The 20,208-nt window shown below is 43.7% G+C and overlaps 1 protein-coding gene across 4 annotated transcripts in view; it reads left to right on the forward strand.

The window, feature by feature from the left end:
- The first annotated feature begins 218 nt into the window (after positions 1-218).
- LOC147026939 (N-arachidonyl glycine receptor-like) overlaps positions 219-20,208 on the forward strand; it is a 28,079-nt gene continuing 8,089 nt past the window's right edge. The window contains exons 1-7 of one of the 4 annotated variants that reach the window (XM_085882846.1): positions 219-293; positions 506-542; positions 1,025-1,151; positions 1,491-1,575; positions 1,657-2,293; positions 7,081-7,244; positions 17,675-17,897. In XM_085882846.1, coding sequence (XP_085738972.1) covers positions 17,706-17,897 — 192 coding nt within the window. In that variant the 5' untranslated portion in view covers positions 219-293; positions 506-542; positions 1,025-1,151; ... (2 more) ...; positions 7,081-7,244; positions 17,675-17,705. Of the gene's footprint in view, positions 294-505; positions 543-1,024; positions 1,152-1,490; positions 1,576-1,656; positions 2,294-7,080; positions 7,245-13,995; positions 14,126-17,674; positions 17,898-20,208 lie in introns of those variants that run through there. The other 3 variants (XM_085882845.1, XM_085882844.1, XM_085882847.1) reach the window with 3 other exon arrangements.

Genomic DNA, 20,208 nt, shown 5'->3' on the forward strand with positions numbered 1-20,208 from the left:
CTGTGTTGGCAGGAAGACCATGTAAATATCGAATGTCAGTGTTAAGGCCGGAATCTTGGGTTTGCAAGGGGGAACATTGGTAGGAGCCAAAGGTTCTGGGGAGGGGTCTGTGTTACGTCGAAGGGGGAGGGGAGTGGCATCCATAGCTGGAATGTGTTAAGAATGTAACACTATTTTTGTCAAAATCACTTTGTCTGATCTAACATTTTTGTGTATCTGTGTCTTTGACACAAAAGTTGCTGGGATACTCCCGGGATATCTCCGAAAGCCTCGGAGACCTTCTTCCCATTCAGGTACGACATCATGCAATGCACCATTCACGTGTGTGTGTGTGTGTGTGTGTGTGTGTGTGTGTGTGTGTGTGTGTGTGTGTGTGTGTGTGTGTGTGTGTGTGTGTGTGTGTGTGTGTACGTGCGTGCGCGTGTGTTGTGAGATAGTGCAACGTTGACTTGTAGATCTATGAGTATAAACTTCATTTTTTTAACTTCTCTCTATTCTAATGCAGCCCCAAAAAACCCACTGGGTACCAAAAGTCTACCAAGGTAAGTCACTGTTAATGTTCCTTTTCATTTCCTTGTTCTGTTTGCCATTCATGATGAGACTGCAGAGTTAATAGAACTTGCAGCACACCTTGAACAGAAAAATCACACGTATATGTTTTATTCACTTCATATCAGGTGAATTACCTTTTCTGGTTTTGATAATTTATAACTTTATCTACTATTATGTTCAGCACAATAGAACTAAAGAAACATTTCCTCGAGGTGAATCCACTGATGTTCCCATCTGAACCCCTGGCTCATGTTGCTAAAGAAGACAGGTGCCTGAGCAACATGTGTTCAAATCCCACATGCGACATCATTGTTCATTATCAACCAATATCTTTGTAATTCTCATTCAAGTACACAGATGTTTATATTAATGTCCTGTCCGCCATTTGATGTCTGGATGATCTCCTCCATTATGTTTCAATCAATGTAAGTAAGAATAAGCCTTTTAACATTGTCTTTGTTCATGTTTACAGGATTAACATCTTCCTGGAATGAGTACTTCAACCGTGCTGCCACTCAACACCGGCAGATGGAAATGATGATGAATTGCCAAACCTTCATTGCCATTATTGTTATGTGTGCCTCAGCCTCATTCTCCAGGTATGCACGTGATATAAACTCACGGGATATGGTTAACGAACTCATTGCTCAACCATTCCATTGTCGATTTGGGTGAAAAGGTCCAAGTGATAAAATGCAGTCCCAAACAGAATTCCATTTTGGATTGAGCAAGTGATGCTCAACCGCAGGAGGTGATATACTCAAGGATCCATCGATTCTTGGTGGAGCAGTAGACCACTGGGTTGTGCTTATGCTCAGTCAAGCTTGAGAAAATTTGAAATTAAACAATATCCTAAAACAACAACCCAACAAAAATATCCCAAGACACAAAGCCCTCTCTCTCTCAATGTGTATTGTTTGCCGCTCTTTGTGCTGCAGATCAGAAATTGCTTCTGGAGTCGACATTGCAACGAGTGCTGTGAGTCAAAGCTTCTAGAATTGAGACGGGGAACATTGCACAAAAGTACACGAATAATAAAAGAAATTCAAATTAACTTAAGGAATTGTAACTCCATCTTGTAAGAATGTTTTCACTCATTCACAGACTGCATGGAGGAAAACTCCACGAAGAGAAGCAGCAGCAATGGGAGCCTGGATGATGGGATCCCGGAAGTGGATGCTCCAATGCCGGTCATGGAATTGCTGGAGCATCACACATTGCAGTCACTGGCTCTGCAGAATCAGATGGCCATGCTGCTGAGTGGTGATGTTTTATCCACAGGGATGCAGGGTGGTTCCAGATCAGATGGTTTCACATTTCCATATGAGATCAGATCAGAAGCCAAAGAGAATGTGTCTCTTGGTTCTCATGCAATGGAGAATAGTGATTTGGAGGTTTTTTTTAACAACCTGCAATTTGATGTCTCGTTAGTTCTTGATAAGCAATCAGCAAGTCATCGTCACCGTTTATGGATCCCGATGCAGAAACACCCGACGGTGTGTGATTGAATCGGTATCGGTGGGAATCGGTATCGTAAACCCGCTCGGAATACCTGTGCAGTGTGAACTTGGAGAGTCAGCTGATGATAATGCACTGGGATCACCTGGATCAGCTAAAGACATCCCGACATATAAAACCTCTTCCCCAGGCCCGAATCGACAGGGACATTCTTATCCTGACAACTATCTGGCATCACGAGTATCAGAAAATGTAACGGAACAAGGCAACGTCGCTTCGACAGGTGAGATCCTGAGAGAGTCCGTTCACCACATTCAAAACTTTTGTAAAGTATCAGTGAAAAGAGAAGATCTTGTGTACCCAGAAATAGTCCAGCCACAGTGATGACTCCTACGGAAGCTACTGACACGAAAAGCCCTTCAAATGGAAGATTGAGCTGCTTAAAAAAAAAAAAAGGTTATGATCTTGGGATTGGGGTTGGCTTTGGGTTTGAATGTGAGGGTTAGGGTTAGGGTCGGGGTTGAGTTTGAATGTGAGGGTTGGGGTTAGGGTCGGGGTTGAGTTTGAATGCGAGGGTTAGGGTTAGGGTCGGAGTTGAGTTTGAATGTGAGGGTTAGGGTTCGGGAAGGGGTTGGTTTGAATGTTAGGGTTCGGGTCGGGGTTGAGTTTGAATGTGAGGGTTAGGGTTAGGGTCAGGGTTGAGTTTGAATGTGAGGGTTAGGGTTAGGGTCGGGGTTAGGGTTGGGGTTGAGTTTGAATGTGAGGGTTAGGGTTAGGGTCGGGGTTGAGTTTGAATGTGAGGGTTAGGGTTACGGTTGGGGTTGAGTTTGAATGTGAGGGGTAGGGTGAGGGTGGGGGTTGAGTTTGAATGTGAGGGTTAGGGTTGGGGTTGAATTTGAATGTGAGGGTTAGGGTTAGGGTCGGGGTTGAGTTTGAATGTGAGGGTTAGGGTTAGGGTCGGGGTTGAGTTTGAATGTGAGGGTTAGGGTTAGGGTCGGGGTTGAGTTTGAATGTGAGGGTTAGGGTTAGGGTCGGGGTTGAGTTTGAATGTGAGGGTTAGGGTTAGGGTCAGGGTTGAGTTTGAATGTGAGGGTTAGGGTTAGGGTCGGGGTTGAGTTTGAATGTGAGGGTTAGGGTTAGGGTTAGGGTCGGGGTTGAGTTTGAATGTGAGGGTTGGGGTTAGGGTTGGGGTTGAGTTTGAATGTGAGGGTTAGGGTTAGGGTCGGGGTTGAGTTTTAATGTGAGGGTTAGGGTTAGGGTTGGGGTTGAGTTTGAATGTGAGGGTTAGGGTTAGGGTCGGGGTTGAGTTTGAATGTGAGGGTTAGGGTTAGGGTCAGGGTTGAGTTTGAATGTGAGGGTTAGGGTTAGGGTCGGGGTTGAGTTTGAATGTGAGGGTTAGGGTTAGGGTCGAGGTTGAGTTTGAATGTGAGGGTTAGGGTTAGGGTCGTGGTTGAGTTTGAATGTGAGGGTTAGGGTTAGGGTCGGGGTTGAGTTTGAATGTGAGGGTTAGGGTTAGGGTCAGGGTTGAGTTTGAATGTGAGGGTTAGGGTCAGGGTTAGGGTCGGGGTTGAGTTTGAATGTGAGGGTTAGGGTTAGGGTCGTGGTTGAGTTTGAATGTGAGGGTTGGGGTTAGGGTCGGGGTTGAGTCTGAATGTGAGGGTTAGGGTTAGGGTCAGGGTTGAGTTTGAATGTGAGGGTTAGGGTCAGGGTTAGGGTCGGGGTTGAGTTTGAATGTGAGGGTTAGGGTTAGGGTCGGGGTTGAGTTTGAATGTGAGGGTTAGGGTTGGGGTTGAGTTTGAATGTGAGGGTTAGGGTTAGGGTCGGGGTTGACTTTGAATGTGAGGGTTAGGGTTAGGGTCAGGGTTGAGTTTGAATGTGAGGGTTAGGGTCGGGGTTAGGGTCGGGGTTGAGTTTGAATGTGAGGGTTAGGGTTAGGGTCGGGGTTGAGTTTGAATGTGAGGGTTGAGGTTAGGGTCGGGGTTAAGTTTGAATGTGAGGGTTAGGGTTAGGGTCGGGGTTGACTTTGAATGTGAGGGTTAGGGTTGGGGTTGAGTTTGAATGTGAGGGTTAGGGTTAGGGTCGGGGTTGAGTTTGAATGTGAGCGTTGGGGTTTGGGTTGGGGTTGAGTTTGAATGTGAGGGTGAGGGTTAGGGTTACGGTCAGGGTTGAGTTTGAATGTGAGTGTTAGTGTTGGGGTTGAGTTTGAATGTGAGGGTTAGGGTTAGGGTCGGGGTTGAGTTTGAATGCGAGGGTTAGGGTTCGGGTCGGGTTTGAGTTTGAATGCGAGGGTTAGGGTTGGGGTTGAGTTTGAATGCGAGGGTTAGGGTTAGGGTCGGGTTTGAGTTTGAATGCGAGGGTTGGGGTTAGGGTCAGGGTTGAGTTTGAATGTGAGGGTTAGGGTTGGGGTTGAGTTTGAATGTGAGGGTTAGGGTTAGGGTCGGGGTTGAGTTTGAATGCGAGGGTTGGGGTTGGATATTAATGTTGGAGTTCAGGATGGGCTTCATTTTCTGATACTATTGTAAATTTTGTCTCATAAATCCTGCGAATAAAATTAACCTAAAATATCTTCTCTCCTTTCAAATCATATAACTTACAAGTCCAAGGAACGGCGTCTCAAACATTTTTGTGGAAATGTCTCCTCGGGGATTACAAATCTTGTAAAAAAATTCAAGTGTTTGTGCATTTGTTTGTTATTCTTTCATGGCCGAACAATGGCACGCAGAGGACCCACATTTTGGGTGTTTGTATTTCATAATCTTAGGAAAGTTTATGTGAACACGTGGTGGCCTTGATGCCCGTTTTGAGATTAAAGGCCGCTATAACGTACGTGCTGGGATGTGGGGTTCGGTAGCAGTTCAAGTATCTTGAATCGGAGTGGCGACCCATCCAGGATTGTGCCCAATTGTACTGCTTAGGCAGCACCAACGCTCTGCACAGAGCATGGTCCCAATGGATGGATGGCAGGTGAGGCAGCGCGGCTGCCAGCCTGCAGGTAAAAGGTAACCACCATGAGGACAACTCCAAAGCTTTTCAATGTTCAACATGCCCTGAAACCCCCACCTTCTTATATATAAGTACACTCTTGTGAATATTTTCAAGTCGCTGGGTACTTTTTGCGAGAGCAAATGTTTGGATTGACCATCCCGCATTGAGTATGCTGATGTGTATTGCTACTTGATATAAAGTCATGGTGAGTTGTGTTGGTGATATCAGAGTTTCTGAAATAATTTTCTTCTGCCTAATAGGGTATCAGTATGATCATATCTCTTTTATAACAATCAGGATGTTTTCCATAGGACGGTGAGTGCTTGTGCATGAAGATAGTGCTGTAAGAGGTCTTATAACATCATGTATTTGGAGAAAGGTTCCCGAAATCATGTACAGAACATGAGGGATATGATCGTCTTAATACATACGCAAATATGGCAACATTTTTCACCACATTATCCAAAACCATTAAACGTTGCATGCATACTAAAAAAAAAACTCCAAGGAAGTGCAAGAGTGAAAATTGGGTGTTTGGGTTAATTAAAACACCCCTTTTGAAGATAATTAATGACCTCATTTAATTATATCCATCATCAGGTGAAACTCGGCCACCATGCTCTCTGGGTCTTGAGCCAACACCCAATTTCTGAGCCGTTTGCCATATTAACGTGTTTCCTATATCACCGAGCCAAATTTTTTCCCCACCCATTGTTTCCGTAATCATTCATTCACAGATAACGCCGATGACCACCGATTCTGATTCAGCAGACGTGAAACACGTTTATTCCAAAAGCAGCCATGATACACACACAACACCAGCTGCGCTTGCGCAATGCAAGAAGGCTTGGGCGGCCGTGCCGCTCGTGACAATGACAGTTGAAGATCAATATCGTTACACCCATCACACCCAGCTGTTTATAAAGATTAATATTTACTTGTACGTGCCCGTAAAAAAAAAAAAAAATTAATAAACAAATATTCAAACCGCGAGCAACAAACAACAACCACACAGGTCGTTTCTTCGCTCTCGCGTGCCTGTACGTGCGTGACCCGGAACTTCACATATTATTCGCAGTTATGATTATTCGCTATTTAGTTTTAATACCCAATTATTCAATTAGCGCCAACGTATTTTACCTTTTCGCAATGTCGTGGCAAGGAAAAACAAAAAGAGAAGAGAAGATAGAGAAAAATTTTTTACTTCCTGGTTCAGAGCATACCAGCACTCTAATGTTACCGAAATTTATGCACCGTCTAATATGAAAACGATCATAATTTGCGGCATTGTGTTTATCTATAAATGCGCATAAGAAATCGAGAAATTATTAGAATACACGAAGTCATCACTTTCCGGAAGTCCGGACGTTGTAACCCGTAATGGGGAACGTGGCTGAGCTTCCCTTCCCCATTGGCCACGCCCATGCAACAACGTGTCTTCCCATTGGTTGGTAAATAAATGGCCATAACTTGGGAAGCACTTGTCCGATTAATATCGAACCTTGGCAAGGCACATCCTCAGGTCCCCAGCAATATACCTGGCAAGTTTCAATTAGATCGGACCAGCGGTTGTCGAGAAACAGCAGTCACAGACACACACACACACACACACACACACACACAACATACACACACACAGACACACACACAGACACACACACAGACACACACACACAGACACACACACAGAGATTGCTGGAATTATAGATAGATGAACATCTCCCTGAAACATCTAAGAAAATGCAACGTTGGTTTTCTCTGAAAGCTACTCCAGGTTTCTGGGTTGTATACAGTAAGTACTGCAGTTGGTAATCACACTGACTCCAACCTACCGATTACCGAAAAATTGCCGATATATCGGTCAAGCGCGTGTGCGTGTGTGTGTGTGTGTGTGTGTGTGTGTGTGTGTGTGTGTGTGTGTGTGTGTGTGTGTGTGTGTGTGTGTGCGCGTGTGCGTGCGCGTGTGCGTGTGCGTGTGCGTGTGTGTGTGTGCATGTGTTTTTGCTGTTGAGTTGTTGGTTGCTCCAGAATATATTTTCGTTGCTGTGGATTCTGGGAATGGAAGCTGTTGTTTTGTTGTTGTAGTTTGTGTCTCATTGACTGGAGGTGGTGGTACAAACATATCCATGAGTCGTTGCTGCACGTGGAGGCATACGGGCCCCTGCTGGCCAACCATAGCATACCGTATCGAGGTTGAAGAGCCGAAGGATGAAGCTGAGGACTTCAACTGAAGCACACTTGTCGCCCAGGTGTGTTTTGAAATTGTGTATATATATATACATACATACATACACCAGTGGCACATGCTTGCTCACTGCAAGCAATTACTCGGGTGCATCCTACATGTAGACATAATAAATATAAGCTTCATAAATTTGATGATGTGCATTGTCAGAGAGAGAGAGAGAGAGAGAGAGAGAGAGAGAGGTGCATTGTGAGTATTGTGGCGATCTGTGCTACTTCATGCAATAATGGTGGTGCATGATTTTATTGGGGTGGAGTCAGGGCAGGTGAACACTGACCCATATATCATATGTGATATTTTCTAAGTCTAAATAGAGTATAAGTGTAAAAAAAAAAAAATTAAAAATGACAAAACGCCCTGAAATTCCAACTTGTTCTGTAACTTATAATCAAGCCGTGTACCAAGTTTCAGTTGAATATGTTAAAGGGTTTGGGAAAAAAAATAGTGTGAAAAACCACAGGTGGAATGGATGGACAGACAAAGAGCAAACCTATAGTCTCATCGGGTGAAACCTGGAGGAAACTAACAAAAGATGGAAGAGGCACTTGTTATCATTACCTAACAACAGTGTCAGCTCCATTGTCTTGGGTCATGTGACCTGCGGTGAATAGAGCGAGGCTGCCCTTGATGACTTTTTTATTTACAGATATTTTTGTTTATGGACATTTTACAATGGTTTTGTGATTTTTTTTCCCTGGGACATTGGCTTCGAGATGCAACAGTAAGCAAAATTTCAGCTTTCTAGCCCATCTAAAAGGAACTACTGTACACATTTATATCAGTGAGTGAGTGAGTGGTTATAAAGAACTTTATATATTAGACTGGTATAAAAGCCCGTTAAAAATGACGCGTTGGAATTTTTTTATTTGAAATATTCAAAGAGACTGGGAGACATGATGTTTCATAGCAAGAAAAAGCGGTATTTTAAAACACTAAATGTACAAATGTGATCCTATTTCCTTTATCTTCTTAGATGTTTCATTTCGACGGTACAGCTGCATGAGCATGCCAACGTCTGAAGCCTCGCCCTAGCGTCAGGTGTGCTTTATATTCTTTATTTATTGGACATCCTACAGACGTAAATGAACACTCATTTTACTCTGCGCGCGTTACACATTAAGTGCAGCGAATTGCACTTCCCTGCGCCTTGTATTTATTGTTATTTTAAAAAAAAATGCTTCTGTACATCACCCATGAGGCCCGGTTGCAAGTCACCGTCTACAATTCCAACAGAAGAGATGTAATGACTCCTTTATGAAAAATGTTTTTCAAGTTCTTTTGTACCCCTAAAAATAGATCCTCGTGAACACACAGTGATGTCAAAAGTTTGGCCTTAAACCCGACTCAAATCGTCCTTATTAAGGAGGACAGAGAAATACACAAACACACATTGTATTTAATGTAGGTAGACACCAGCAAATACCACCTGTCATATCGGAAATACGAGGGCAGGGGGTGAGGGAGAGGGAGGGAGAGAGAGAGGGGGAGGTAAAGAGAGAGGGGGAGGGAGGGGTGGGAAAGAGAGAGAAGGGGAGAGAGAGAGAGAGAGAGAGAGAGAGAGAGAGAGAGAGAGAGAGAGAGAGAGAGAGAGAGAGAGAGAGAGAGAGAGAGAGAGAGAGAGAGAGAGAGAGAGAAAGACCGACCATGTGGCTTAAGCACTCAAGCAAGCACTCCTACAAAATGGTTGATAAGGAACAGCTGGCTTGGCAAGCGATAGCAAGCTGATTGGTAATGGGACCCAGCTCCTCAAATCCGAAGACATATTTCGATTATATGCTTTAATCAGTCCGTGAGAGGCCATTGTGGAAAATCATATCATATAACGCATACAATCACTCCAAGCTTCTAATTTGAAAGCTATAGCACCGACAAAAATGACTTATTCAGCAATTCGTAGGTATGAATATCAGACATTCGGTGATATCAGTGGGGAAAGTGAAACAAGACTTTTTTGAGTTTTTTTATCGCACAAACCATTGTGGCCTCTTCCAAGTTTCGGCATTGTTGAACAGGTCAAAACAAAATGGCAGCTTAAGACCCACATGAGGTGAAATCAGGCTGATAAAGATGGCACGCTGCCATCTTGGTGAGGCTTTTTTTGTTTTTTGATGATGGGCACCCCCTAAGTTATCTTCAAAAGGGATGTTTAAATTTACCCAAATACACAGTTTTCATTATGGCACTCCCTCGGAGTTCCCTTAGTATGCATGCAAAAGTTTGTACTGCTAGGTTTCATGGTTTTGGAGTTATGGAGGAAACACACTCTCTCACACACACACACACACACACACACACACACACACACGCACACACACACACACACACATCACACACACATCACACACACACACATCACACATTCTCTTTCATTATCATATAGTGGGGCAACCGAGCAAAATATAGCATAACAATTGTGCATTTTGTGAGGAAAGCACCAAATTTGGCACACTAGTAGCCTATCATATTATGAACAGATTTGGATATTGAGCCATCTCAAATTCAGCCACTGATGGCTGTGGCAGCCATTTTCCACTGCCATCAAAAATTTTGAGATGGCCCAATATCCAAATCTGTTTATAATATGTTAGGCTACTCGTGTGCCAAATTTGGTGCTTTCCTCACAAAATGCACAATTGTTATGCTAAGTTCCCCCACTAATAGAAGATATACGGTTGGAGGATCCATCCATCAGCACTGGGTGTGTTAATGCACGTGTTACAGAACAGTATGATATATTATTGCATACCCAGATTGTCAGGGGTACTACGAGGGTGGCGGTCTCCCCGGTTCTTCCCCGTCTCACTGGGAATCGAGGCCGTGACACACGAATAAGTCGGTGTCACTGCGGATCACGAATTGACTGCGAATGCTAACAATTTAACCAAGTGACCCAGTGTCCTCCATCTGACTGCCTTTTAACTGTGGTACAAGCAGTGTCCTTATTGGAGAATCGTGCCCTCAGCAGTTGTGCTACTTTTTTATTTAATATTGGATCTTAAGGCGGTCGAGCTTACCGCTAGCACAACGCTGGACTGGTGTAAGAGCCAATCTGTTGGGGAAATTATAATCTTCTGGCTTCGCTAGATTGTGCAGACCATGCTCGACCAATGAAGGAAAAGATGAAAACGAGCTGGGTACGTTTATAATAAAAAAAATTATTGCAAGCGAGGGTGAGGAAAATTATGTGGCATGGCAATTGGTTTATTCACACAATGTACATCAGGGGAAAGCAAGGAATTTGTCGGTGCGGCAAAAGAAATGCAAATATTTACAAAAGAAGACGCAGTGCAGAGTTAACCTGATAACTTTCTACAATCTTACCTGTTACACAGGTTACAGGTGCCATCACACACACACACACACACACACACACACACACACACACACACACACACTCTCTCTCTCTCTCTCTCTCTCTCTCTCTCTCTCTCTCTCTCTCTCTCTCTCTCTCTCTCTCTCTCTCTCTCTCTCTCTCTCTCTTGAGGAAATTAGATTCAGCGCAGAGAGAGGAGAAACAGTTGAGGTGTAGCAACCTCGTTACACCTGGCATGGTTGATGGACCTACGCATCCCAATCACTGAGGAAGGGGGAGGGGGGAGGAAAACTGAGGTGTCTATGATGAAGTGCAAGATGTAGTGCAGCGTGATGCAAGAGGAAGGTGTGAGAGGTGCAAATCAGTAATGCTCTTTCAGTGAACGAGGCAGATTGAGAAAAGATCCGTGAGAGAAAGCTTAACGGGGATGTGTGAGAAAGTTTGGAGGTATTAGGAATATTGGCGGCAGAACTGCAGCCGAAAGATGAGCGCCGATGACCCAGGGATGACCCCGGCACGTCTTGGTTACAGCTCACTCCACCCCACTCGTCTCGCTCGGTCACTCCTCCCCACTCGCCTTCATTCAGTTGCACTGCCCTCGAAGCTCGGTGGCACTCGGCTGGGCAAATGCTCCGGAGAGATTCCACTTGGTGGCTGGCGAAAGAGAATGATCAAGCCTGCTTTGCTCTCTTTTATAGAGCCTGAGCGAGGGAGGAGTCAAAAAGCGGATCAAACGACCCTGCAGGCGTTTCCAAGCATCCCCACTGGTGCAAAGATGCCACCCTGAGAAGTCGCTCTGCCCCACCAGACTCCAGAGCCGAAAATGTCTTCAGTCGCTCTCGGGCTCCGGCATGCAATGGAGCTCAGTCATTCCTATGTGTAACAGAGTGGCAGAGCTATCGAGAAGTTGCTGAATGAATCTCAGCGCACATTCGCGCTTCAAGCTCCACAACGACACACCCCAGCTCACGGAGTCCTTCATTCCGCCGCCATTCTCAGAGACTGTGGTGAGCGTCCAGGGAGCGTGGCGGCAGTTGCGGCAGTTATTGTGAGGTGATGGAAGCACTGTGGCATCTGCGGTAAAGCACTTGTAGCATTGTAAGTGGTTGAGGCGATTGTGTTGACGAGGTTGAAGTGGTTGGTAGCAGTTGTGGAATTTGTAGTTAAGAGGTGGGGCACAGGTTGTTGTGGAGGTTTTTTAGGAGGCGGTTGTAGTGATCATGGTGGGCGTTGTAGCTTCGTGGTGAGCATGGTGAGGATCTGATCTGAGGTGAGGCGTCGGTGGGTTTACGGAACGTTGTTTGAACAAGAAATGGCATGCCTATGCAAATTCGGCGATCGCTGTGTCTTCGTGGCATTCCTCGAGTAACCTGACGTGGTGTGCGTGCTTGCATGGTGGGGTTTGTGTTTGAAATGAAGTAAAGTAAAATAAGTGAAAGGAGCGAGAGAATATTGGGTTGAAGACCTAACTGAAAGCCCAACGCAACGCATCTCGTCCCATTTACCCACTAGACATTCGGAAAGGGCTAACTGAACACGTACTTATGAGATAACTATCTTTGACTTGCTGAATGTTGGGTGTCATTGCCTCGGAGGAGTGCTGCTTTTTCAGAACCGTGACAATGTAATTGTGCTGTCGGTGAAAGATAATTGTAATGTGGGTGAAAAGGTTTTGCAATGCAGGGAAAATAATTGTGTTCTTTAAAAGGAATTTAAAATGTCCAAATTGGCTTATCAGGTCGCAATAAACCAAGCCAAGACTTTGACAAGAGTTAATCCACAACAAACTCATGAAATAAGAAAAAACAGACAGCACCAGGCTGCCGTCAGGACCTTGCCAGCATGCCCAGCAATGAAGCATTCTGGTTCAAAGTACACAAAAGTCGCTGTATACCAGATTTCATTTACTGGATGTGGTGAAACCAGTACGTGCCCATAAAAAAAAAAAATAATAATAAATAAATAAACCACACAGGCCGTTTCTTCCTCTCAAGTGTCCGTACGTGCGTGACCCGGAAGTTTGATATTATTCGCAATTACGATTATTCGCAATTTCTTTTTAATACCCAATTATTCAATTAGCGCCAACGTATTTTACCTTTTCGCAATGTCGTGGCAAGGAAAAACAAAAAGAGAAGAGAAGAGAGAAAAAAAATTACTTCCTAGTTCGGAGCATACCAGCACTCTGATGTTACCGAAATTTATACACCGTCTAATATGAAAACGATCATAACTTGGGCCATTATGTTTATCTATAAATGCGCATAAGAAATCGAGAAATTATTAGAAAACACGAAGTCATCACTCTCCGGAAGCCCGTACGTTGTAACCCATAATGGGGAATGTGGCTGAGCTTCCCTTCCCCATCGGCCACGCCCACGCAACAACTTGTCCTCCCATTGGTTGGTAAATAAATGGCTATAACTTGGGAAGCACTTGTCCGATTAATATCAAACCTTGAAAAGGCACATCCTCAGGTCCCCAGCAATATACCTGGCAAGTTTCAATTAGATCGGACCAGAGGTTGTCGAGAAACAGCGGTCACAGACACACACACACACACACACACAGACACACACAGAGATTGCTGGAATTATAGATAGATTAATTTTATATCCAGCTCACCCAGTAAAGGTGGGATCGGGAGTCTTCTGAATGCGAATCTGAAATGGTTCAGCAAGTCCGTTCCCTGACTGAAGGACCAGCTTCACCCCACTGTCGCTCGAAGATACTGGTCAGTAGTGTGAATTAACACTCATCATCACTTTATTAATTCGGGGGGATATAAGCCCGGTGATGGCTTGATGGTTAATGTCACTATCTTAAGATCTTCAGTGAAACGAGTACCGGTGTACTGCGAACAGAGGGCACACAGACTGCACACAATAGCTTGCTGATTTGGGAATTCTTCGAAAAGTTATTGAGGGCTTCATTTAATTTGTATTATTGTTTTAAAGGTAGACAGTAGGGATTAATAAATATTACTTCTTCCGTGACATCCTTCAAGTTATTGGTGCGCTCGTCCCCGGTACCTCGAGATGGACACGGAACATCCGGTAAAGATCACACCGTCTTTCACGCAGTGTAATTGAGATGACAAAATGGGACCCAATTCACCTTCAGCCAAATATGTCAGGCCTGTCTAGCCAGTTCCTGGAAGACTTGGGCCAGACGCAGTCTCCAGCAAACCTCACAAGGGGACAATAATTATTGGAGCCATTGAAGAAGTAGCAGTAGTTTGAGAATAAGAATAGTATCGATCATAGAAATGGCATCAAATTTAATTCCAGAAGAGTTTACTAACCCTTATAACTTTGACAAATTGTCTGCAAAGTTTTTTTTTTCAATCGCAACGTCCTGGAAACCAATGACAGCCGACACAAGTACCGTGAAATGCTGTATGTGTTCTTTCACATCAGTTTCAAATAAAGGAAGCACATGTTTTGTTTGGGGAACTTAAAATGTAGGAAGTTACTGAAAACAAAAACTGCACAGATACGAAGTTGTTGTGAACAAATGACACGTCGCCTGTTGTTCATCGTTGCTCGTTCTGTGAGTTGTTCTAAAGTTAGGTAAGTAGTTGGTTCAAATGTTGTTAAACTACTTGTTGGAATGTATTTGTGAGAAATAGAAAAAAAAACCCCAAACGATTGTCACTGCCTTAATGTTAGCTTATTTACTTGCTGAAATTGTAAAATATGGCTGATTCGTTGCTTGTTCCGAGTTGCCCGATTGCTATCGCAGTATTATATGGGTGAGTGTGAATCATGCAGACGACAGACATTGAAATTCCTATTGCTATGAGGGCTCTTGTAATGGTGTCTGGAAAACTTAATTGGACCAAGTTCTTCACGAACTCAACTTGACTAAACCCAATTTAGTTTGTTCATTATTCCTTTCCAGAGAGAGAGAGAGAGAGAGAGAGATTTATGAGCTCAAACATAGCATGATGAATCCCCCCAAAAAATTCCTCTATTCCAAAAGTTTCCATCGCCAAAGGAATGATTTAAATTCCAATGGCATCAGAAAACTCACCCCCATTTGGGGAAATGTCTGATACAGCGAAGAACGAACATCTGTGCTGGGTTTCACCCGCCCAAGTCCATGGTTGGTGGGAAAGCTTTTTTTTGACCTCTATTCCAGGATTGAAAAGAAATGTAGAGTTATGTTTAGATACTGCCCTTGTCATAAAAATATCGTGATTTACAAACGTTATTAGCTCTGCCACCAAAGGTGAAGGAGATTGTTTCACCACTTTCTGTCTGTTTATTTGTGTACAGGATATCTCAAAATGTGGTGGACGGATTCGGTTAAAAGTTTGTGCACAGGTTGGGTGCGTGACATGGAAGAACTGATTAGATCTTTGGTTTCAGACCAGGTCACTCTACCGTGGATATGCTGCTTCTGCTCTCCCAACAATGGATGGAGGTCCTCAATGCCGGACATGAAATCAGAGCCCCTACTTTGGGTATCCCTAGACATATCGAGTGCTTTTGACATGGTCTGGCACCCTGCCCTGCTCACCAAACTCTCTTCCTATGGTGTCCAAGGCCATCTCCACTCATGGCTCGCAGACTTCCTCTCCTGTCGCAGTCACCGTGTGGCCCTAAATGGAGTTTTCTCATCCTCTCTTCCTGTCCAGGCTGGAGTTCCTCAAGGCAGCGTTCTGTGCCCTGTTCTTTTTCTGGTTTTCATCAATGATCTCTCTGACTCTCTGGAAAATCCTCTTTATCTCTTTGCTGATGACTCCACCCTCTGCCGTACCATCTGTCATCCCTCAGACCGGCAAGCAGCAGCTTCCTCACTCAGTGCAGATCTGGGTAAAATCACAAACTGGTCCAACACGTGGAACATGTCTTTCAATCCAGACAAATCTCACACTCTCACTATGTCTCTCCAAAAGGACCGTTTGGAACCCCCCCCCCCCTCCCAAATCTACTTTCTCAACAATCCTCTGGAAGAAGTCCTTTCTTTCAAGCTTCTGGGTCTCACTATCTGCCATGACCTTTCCTGGGAAAGTCACATTTCCAACCTCTCTTCCAAAGTCAGCCGCCAACTGGGAATCCTCCGTCGTGAAAAGTCCTTCCTCGGCCCTCCTGAGCTCCTGACCACTTACAAAGCTTTCGTCCACAGCCTGCTGGATGCACTGATGGAGAGCAGTACTCCATCTCAAAAAGGTTGTGGACGGATTCGGACAAAACTTGGTGGACACGTTGGCTGTGTGACAAGGACGAATTAATTCGATTTTGGTGAAGATCTGAATCCAAATCTAGTGACGTGAATTATTTAATTGCAGAGTGATTCTTCACCATTGAGAGATAGGACCAAAAACGATACACAGCATGGTATTTAAAAAATGCATTGGGCCCGATATGTTCTCGTGGATCAGGCATTACGTGGCGGAGGTATGCGCTCTACCGCGTGTCCTTCTATTTAAAGTAAGAATTACCCAGAATAGATATCATCGAGCGGTTTTTAAAAATAATTGTGTGCACTAAACAGAAACTACATATCAGAAAACAATCTTCTGGCCTCCATTTTGCAGTGTACATATTTAGTTGTTGGAGAAGTTGGAAACTATTTGCAGGAAGTTGACTTATTACACTATAAATATCTCTGGGAAAGTTCTGTCCTATTGATGTTGTTGGCATTGGAGGATCTGTACAATACAGCGTACAAAAGGATACTTCTGAGTAGGTGGAACTCAAGGAACGAGTTTACATTATTGGTGACTGAGAAAACGAGTACAATTACTGCAGGCCTCACAGATATCTATAATAACTTCATAAAGACAGGATATATTCAAAATAAAAAAGGTAATATAGAGTAAGGTGGGACAAGATGCACCTGTTGGGAATGCTGGGGCAAGATGGTCCTGGTTATATGCTCGATATCCTGAATGTACGCATTATACGGATCCTTGGCTGATGTGGGTAGAGTGGACCATTTCAAATGAAATATGCTCTGCATCCTGAGCAAAAGGACGGAGAATGTACGAGTTTGTTATCATATAAAAATAGGGGGTGGGTACACCTTCCCTCACTTTTGCCTGCAGGTGTATCCTATCCCACTTTACTCTTCCACCTATTTTATGCATAGCAAGCCTCATGAAAGGAAATATCGACACAAGAAGACAGTAGGCCAAACTCTAACAGCGTATCTTGTCTGCCACGTCCCCCATCCACTCTTCCTCTCCCACACCAAACCTCAACCCAATTACGCAATCCACGAGCAGACTCCATACTTACCCTCCAAGACACCAGAATGACCCACATCGCAAACTCAATCCGATCTGATGTACACTGAATATTAAGATGGAAGGTGAACAATACAGGGTAGGGGGTGGCAGTGGTAAAGAGGTGTCTATATATATATATATATATATATATATACGTCACAGACAGGACATAAACAATCACAACATATGGGAATGCCCTCACCCCCACCCCCACACTCCATGACTATAGTTAGGTTGTTTACAACTACGACACCATTTCCATTGATGTAACATTTTTCGGTGGGCGGAGGTTATGTTTTCACCCCGTCTGTCTGTTTGAATGTTTGTCTGTCTGTCGGTGTGTCTGTCGATCTCAAAACAGGACATCTCAAATCGTTGTGGACAGATTTGGACGAAATTTGGTGGACAGTTTGGCTGTATGTCAAGGAGGAATGGATTAATTTTCGGTGGATATCTGGATCTGGATAGGGGAATTAAAGAAACATTTTTTAAGTGACTCTTCCCCAATCGAGAGACGGAGCCACGAACGATATTTTAAAAAGTTGCGGACAAGCTTTGACAAAAACTCGATGGATGAGTTGTGAAGGTTTTCGAGAACAAGCCAATTAGATTTTGGTTCGGGTCTGAATCCAGATCGAACTTATCAGTAGATATAAAATGTAAACTTTTCAACCTAGCGAAGGTATGTGCTCCACCAGGTGCCGTTGTAGTTCTATATGTCCATAGATATCGATATATATGTAATTTTCCCCATTGAAAATTGGGTAATTGCTATCGTGGTGATAATTAAAACTAGTCAAGCCATAGATCACGAAGTTTGACAATGCCAACAGAATCTAAAAGTGTTCAAAATGGATTTTGTTTCTTTTTCTCCAAAACACAGTTTTGATGCTCGATGACCAAGGCATTCACAAATGACACTTGGAATGATAAACTCATGCGAGGAGACGTTGCAGAATGTAGGAAATGGAACCAGTCTGGGAAAAGATGAATTCTCTTATTTCTCCATTATCAGCATCACCATCTGCATCGTCCTGTTTGGGTTGAGTCTCGCTGTCAATGGAAATGCACTGTGGGTTTTTATTTGCACATCTTGTCGGAAGAAGGTCAGTCACGTCAACACTTTATCCTTTTCAGTGTATCCTCCTTCCTGCGTTAACTGTTTTATTATTGCCATCTGAAACATTGACACCTGGTCACACCGGTGATCCCTTGTTAAAGTCCCATACTCAATGTTGATTCATCCATTGGCTACCAATGTCCTTGTAGTTATAACTCGTGTGAAAGTACAATACTGTCTCTTTATGTCTTTGCCCTGGACGTGATTTACATACAAACTCTAAGCTTAACTTCCCTTTTTGAAAATGTCTCCAATTTTTTGTTGCCATTACGTGACTTTCGAAATGATGCATGAATGCCAACGAGTCCTTTAGCGCATGCACTGTGAGTGTGTTTTCGGTGACTTGGTTTGTCTCACCCGGCACTTTTAAACCTGCCATTGCTGGAGTGAAATCTAGAGTTCAAACGGTCTTTTTCACATAATTTTTTGGCACTTACATGAAACACTCCCAATTTCAAGATGACAAACCATAATAGTTCTGTTGCTGAATGCAAATCGGACACACGGGAATATAGGAAATAAGATGAATATGCGTGTGGATGAGAGGTGTCGAGTTCCCACCATCTATTTCCTGTTGGTACAAGAGAGAAGTAGCAGTAGAGATAACACACACTTGCGCATGGACACTTCTCCTTTCACCAAGAGATGCAAAAATCTTGTATAATTTCTCTTGCAGCCTTGGCACCAAATATATATATATATATAACCACCCTCACAGCCCAAACAGCTCCCAGTCCCACCCCACCCTCTCCTCCCAAACATGGTTAATTTATTAATATCATCTTTTTATCTTCCCCTTTGCCTTTGCAAGCCCCAGATATGACCTTCCCATCAGTGTTAAGAAGCAATCAAACCCGATGCAGTGTCTCCCTCTGGGAAGTCTGCCTCAATATTTGAAATTACAGCATCATCTTTCCGATTGCAGATGTGCATTAAATAAATCACTAAGCCTGCCATGTTCACGCACGAGGTAATCTTGCAAGGTTCAAACTCCAGTCACTGGCTGCGAGGGTCAATGGTTTGGGTAGAACGCGGCCGTCTCTGAACCTTTGGGCCCTGTACCGATACACACGGCCTCGGGAGTTTGCGAGATATCGGATTTTTGGGCGAGTTCAGAAAATTCTCTCTTTTCTTGGACAAAGGCACACCCCTTTCTCGCCAGTACGTTTCCAAGTATTTTTGGCTTCTTTTTGAAGCTTTGTGAGTCATTTTAGGCAACAATTCTTATCTCGCACATACAATGTATTGTTCAGCTGCCATGACGACCATTGTTAGGGTTTTCTGCATGTGTGCGCCAAGCATTCTGGGGTGGATTACATCATTCCGAAAGTTGTATTTTGTTGCTTTGTTGTTTCATTACCATCCTCAAAATTCTCTGCAATGCTCTCAATTATCTGGAAGGCCTCGATTAATTTGCTCCAATTATAATTGCTCGATTCCCTAAAACTGATTAGTGCTCACGTGGTGTCATTGCTGATTCCCATTCTCTCAAAATATCGTGTCGCTAATTAGAGAGTCTTCTCTCTTTAATGCTACAACTATTCCGACGTTCTTGTGGGGTTGGCCGGGGAAAAGTTTGGCCCAAGTCCTTCACAAACTGGCTGGCCAGGTCTGACGTTCGACTAAGGTTCGGATAGGAATTTGGAATTTGTTCAGGGTGCCAATGATAACTTGCCTACTTTCTGCGAAGGACACCATCGGATATTTAACGTTCGCCAACTAATTCTGGCAGAGGAGATGCCAAGTTTAACGTCCATCCGAAGGACGGCACACACATTCATGAATTGCCCCGCTTGTGAAACACCAGAATATAGCTGGGTCAACATTCAAACCCAGGATTAAATGTTGCAGGCAAATCATACATCGACCTGAGAGGTGAGTGTGCAAACTTCTAGGTATCCTGCCAGCCAATTATCAAACAAGAAAGATGTCATGCATAACACAATACTTGTGAAATCCAAATAAACAATAGTTGCCATGGAAAGAGCAATTTGGTAATTTGGAGAATTTGACCAATCATCATGACCAATTTACATGATGCAATGTTGTGCATAACAAATTTGGTTGATACATTTTCTAATTGTTGCCTAATAAGTGATTTACATGTTTTGGATGGCATTGACCTTGACCTTTGAGTAATTTTGAAGAGATTTTATACACATATACTGCTACATGCCTACAAATAAAGCGGTCTAAGTTTCAATCTGATATGCTGAGAAATTCCTGAGGTTTGGCAAAAATAAAATCACAAAAATATTCCATTTGATTACAATGGAGTGAAATTGTTGTCATGGACA

Source organism: Eptatretus burgeri, chromosome 5, assembly GCF_056783735.1.
Source record: "Eptatretus burgeri isolate ZD-2024b chromosome 5, Ebu_testis_v1, whole genome shotgun sequence".
Lineage (NCBI taxonomy): Eukaryota > Metazoa > Chordata > Myxini > Myxiniformes > Myxinidae > Eptatretus > Eptatretus burgeri.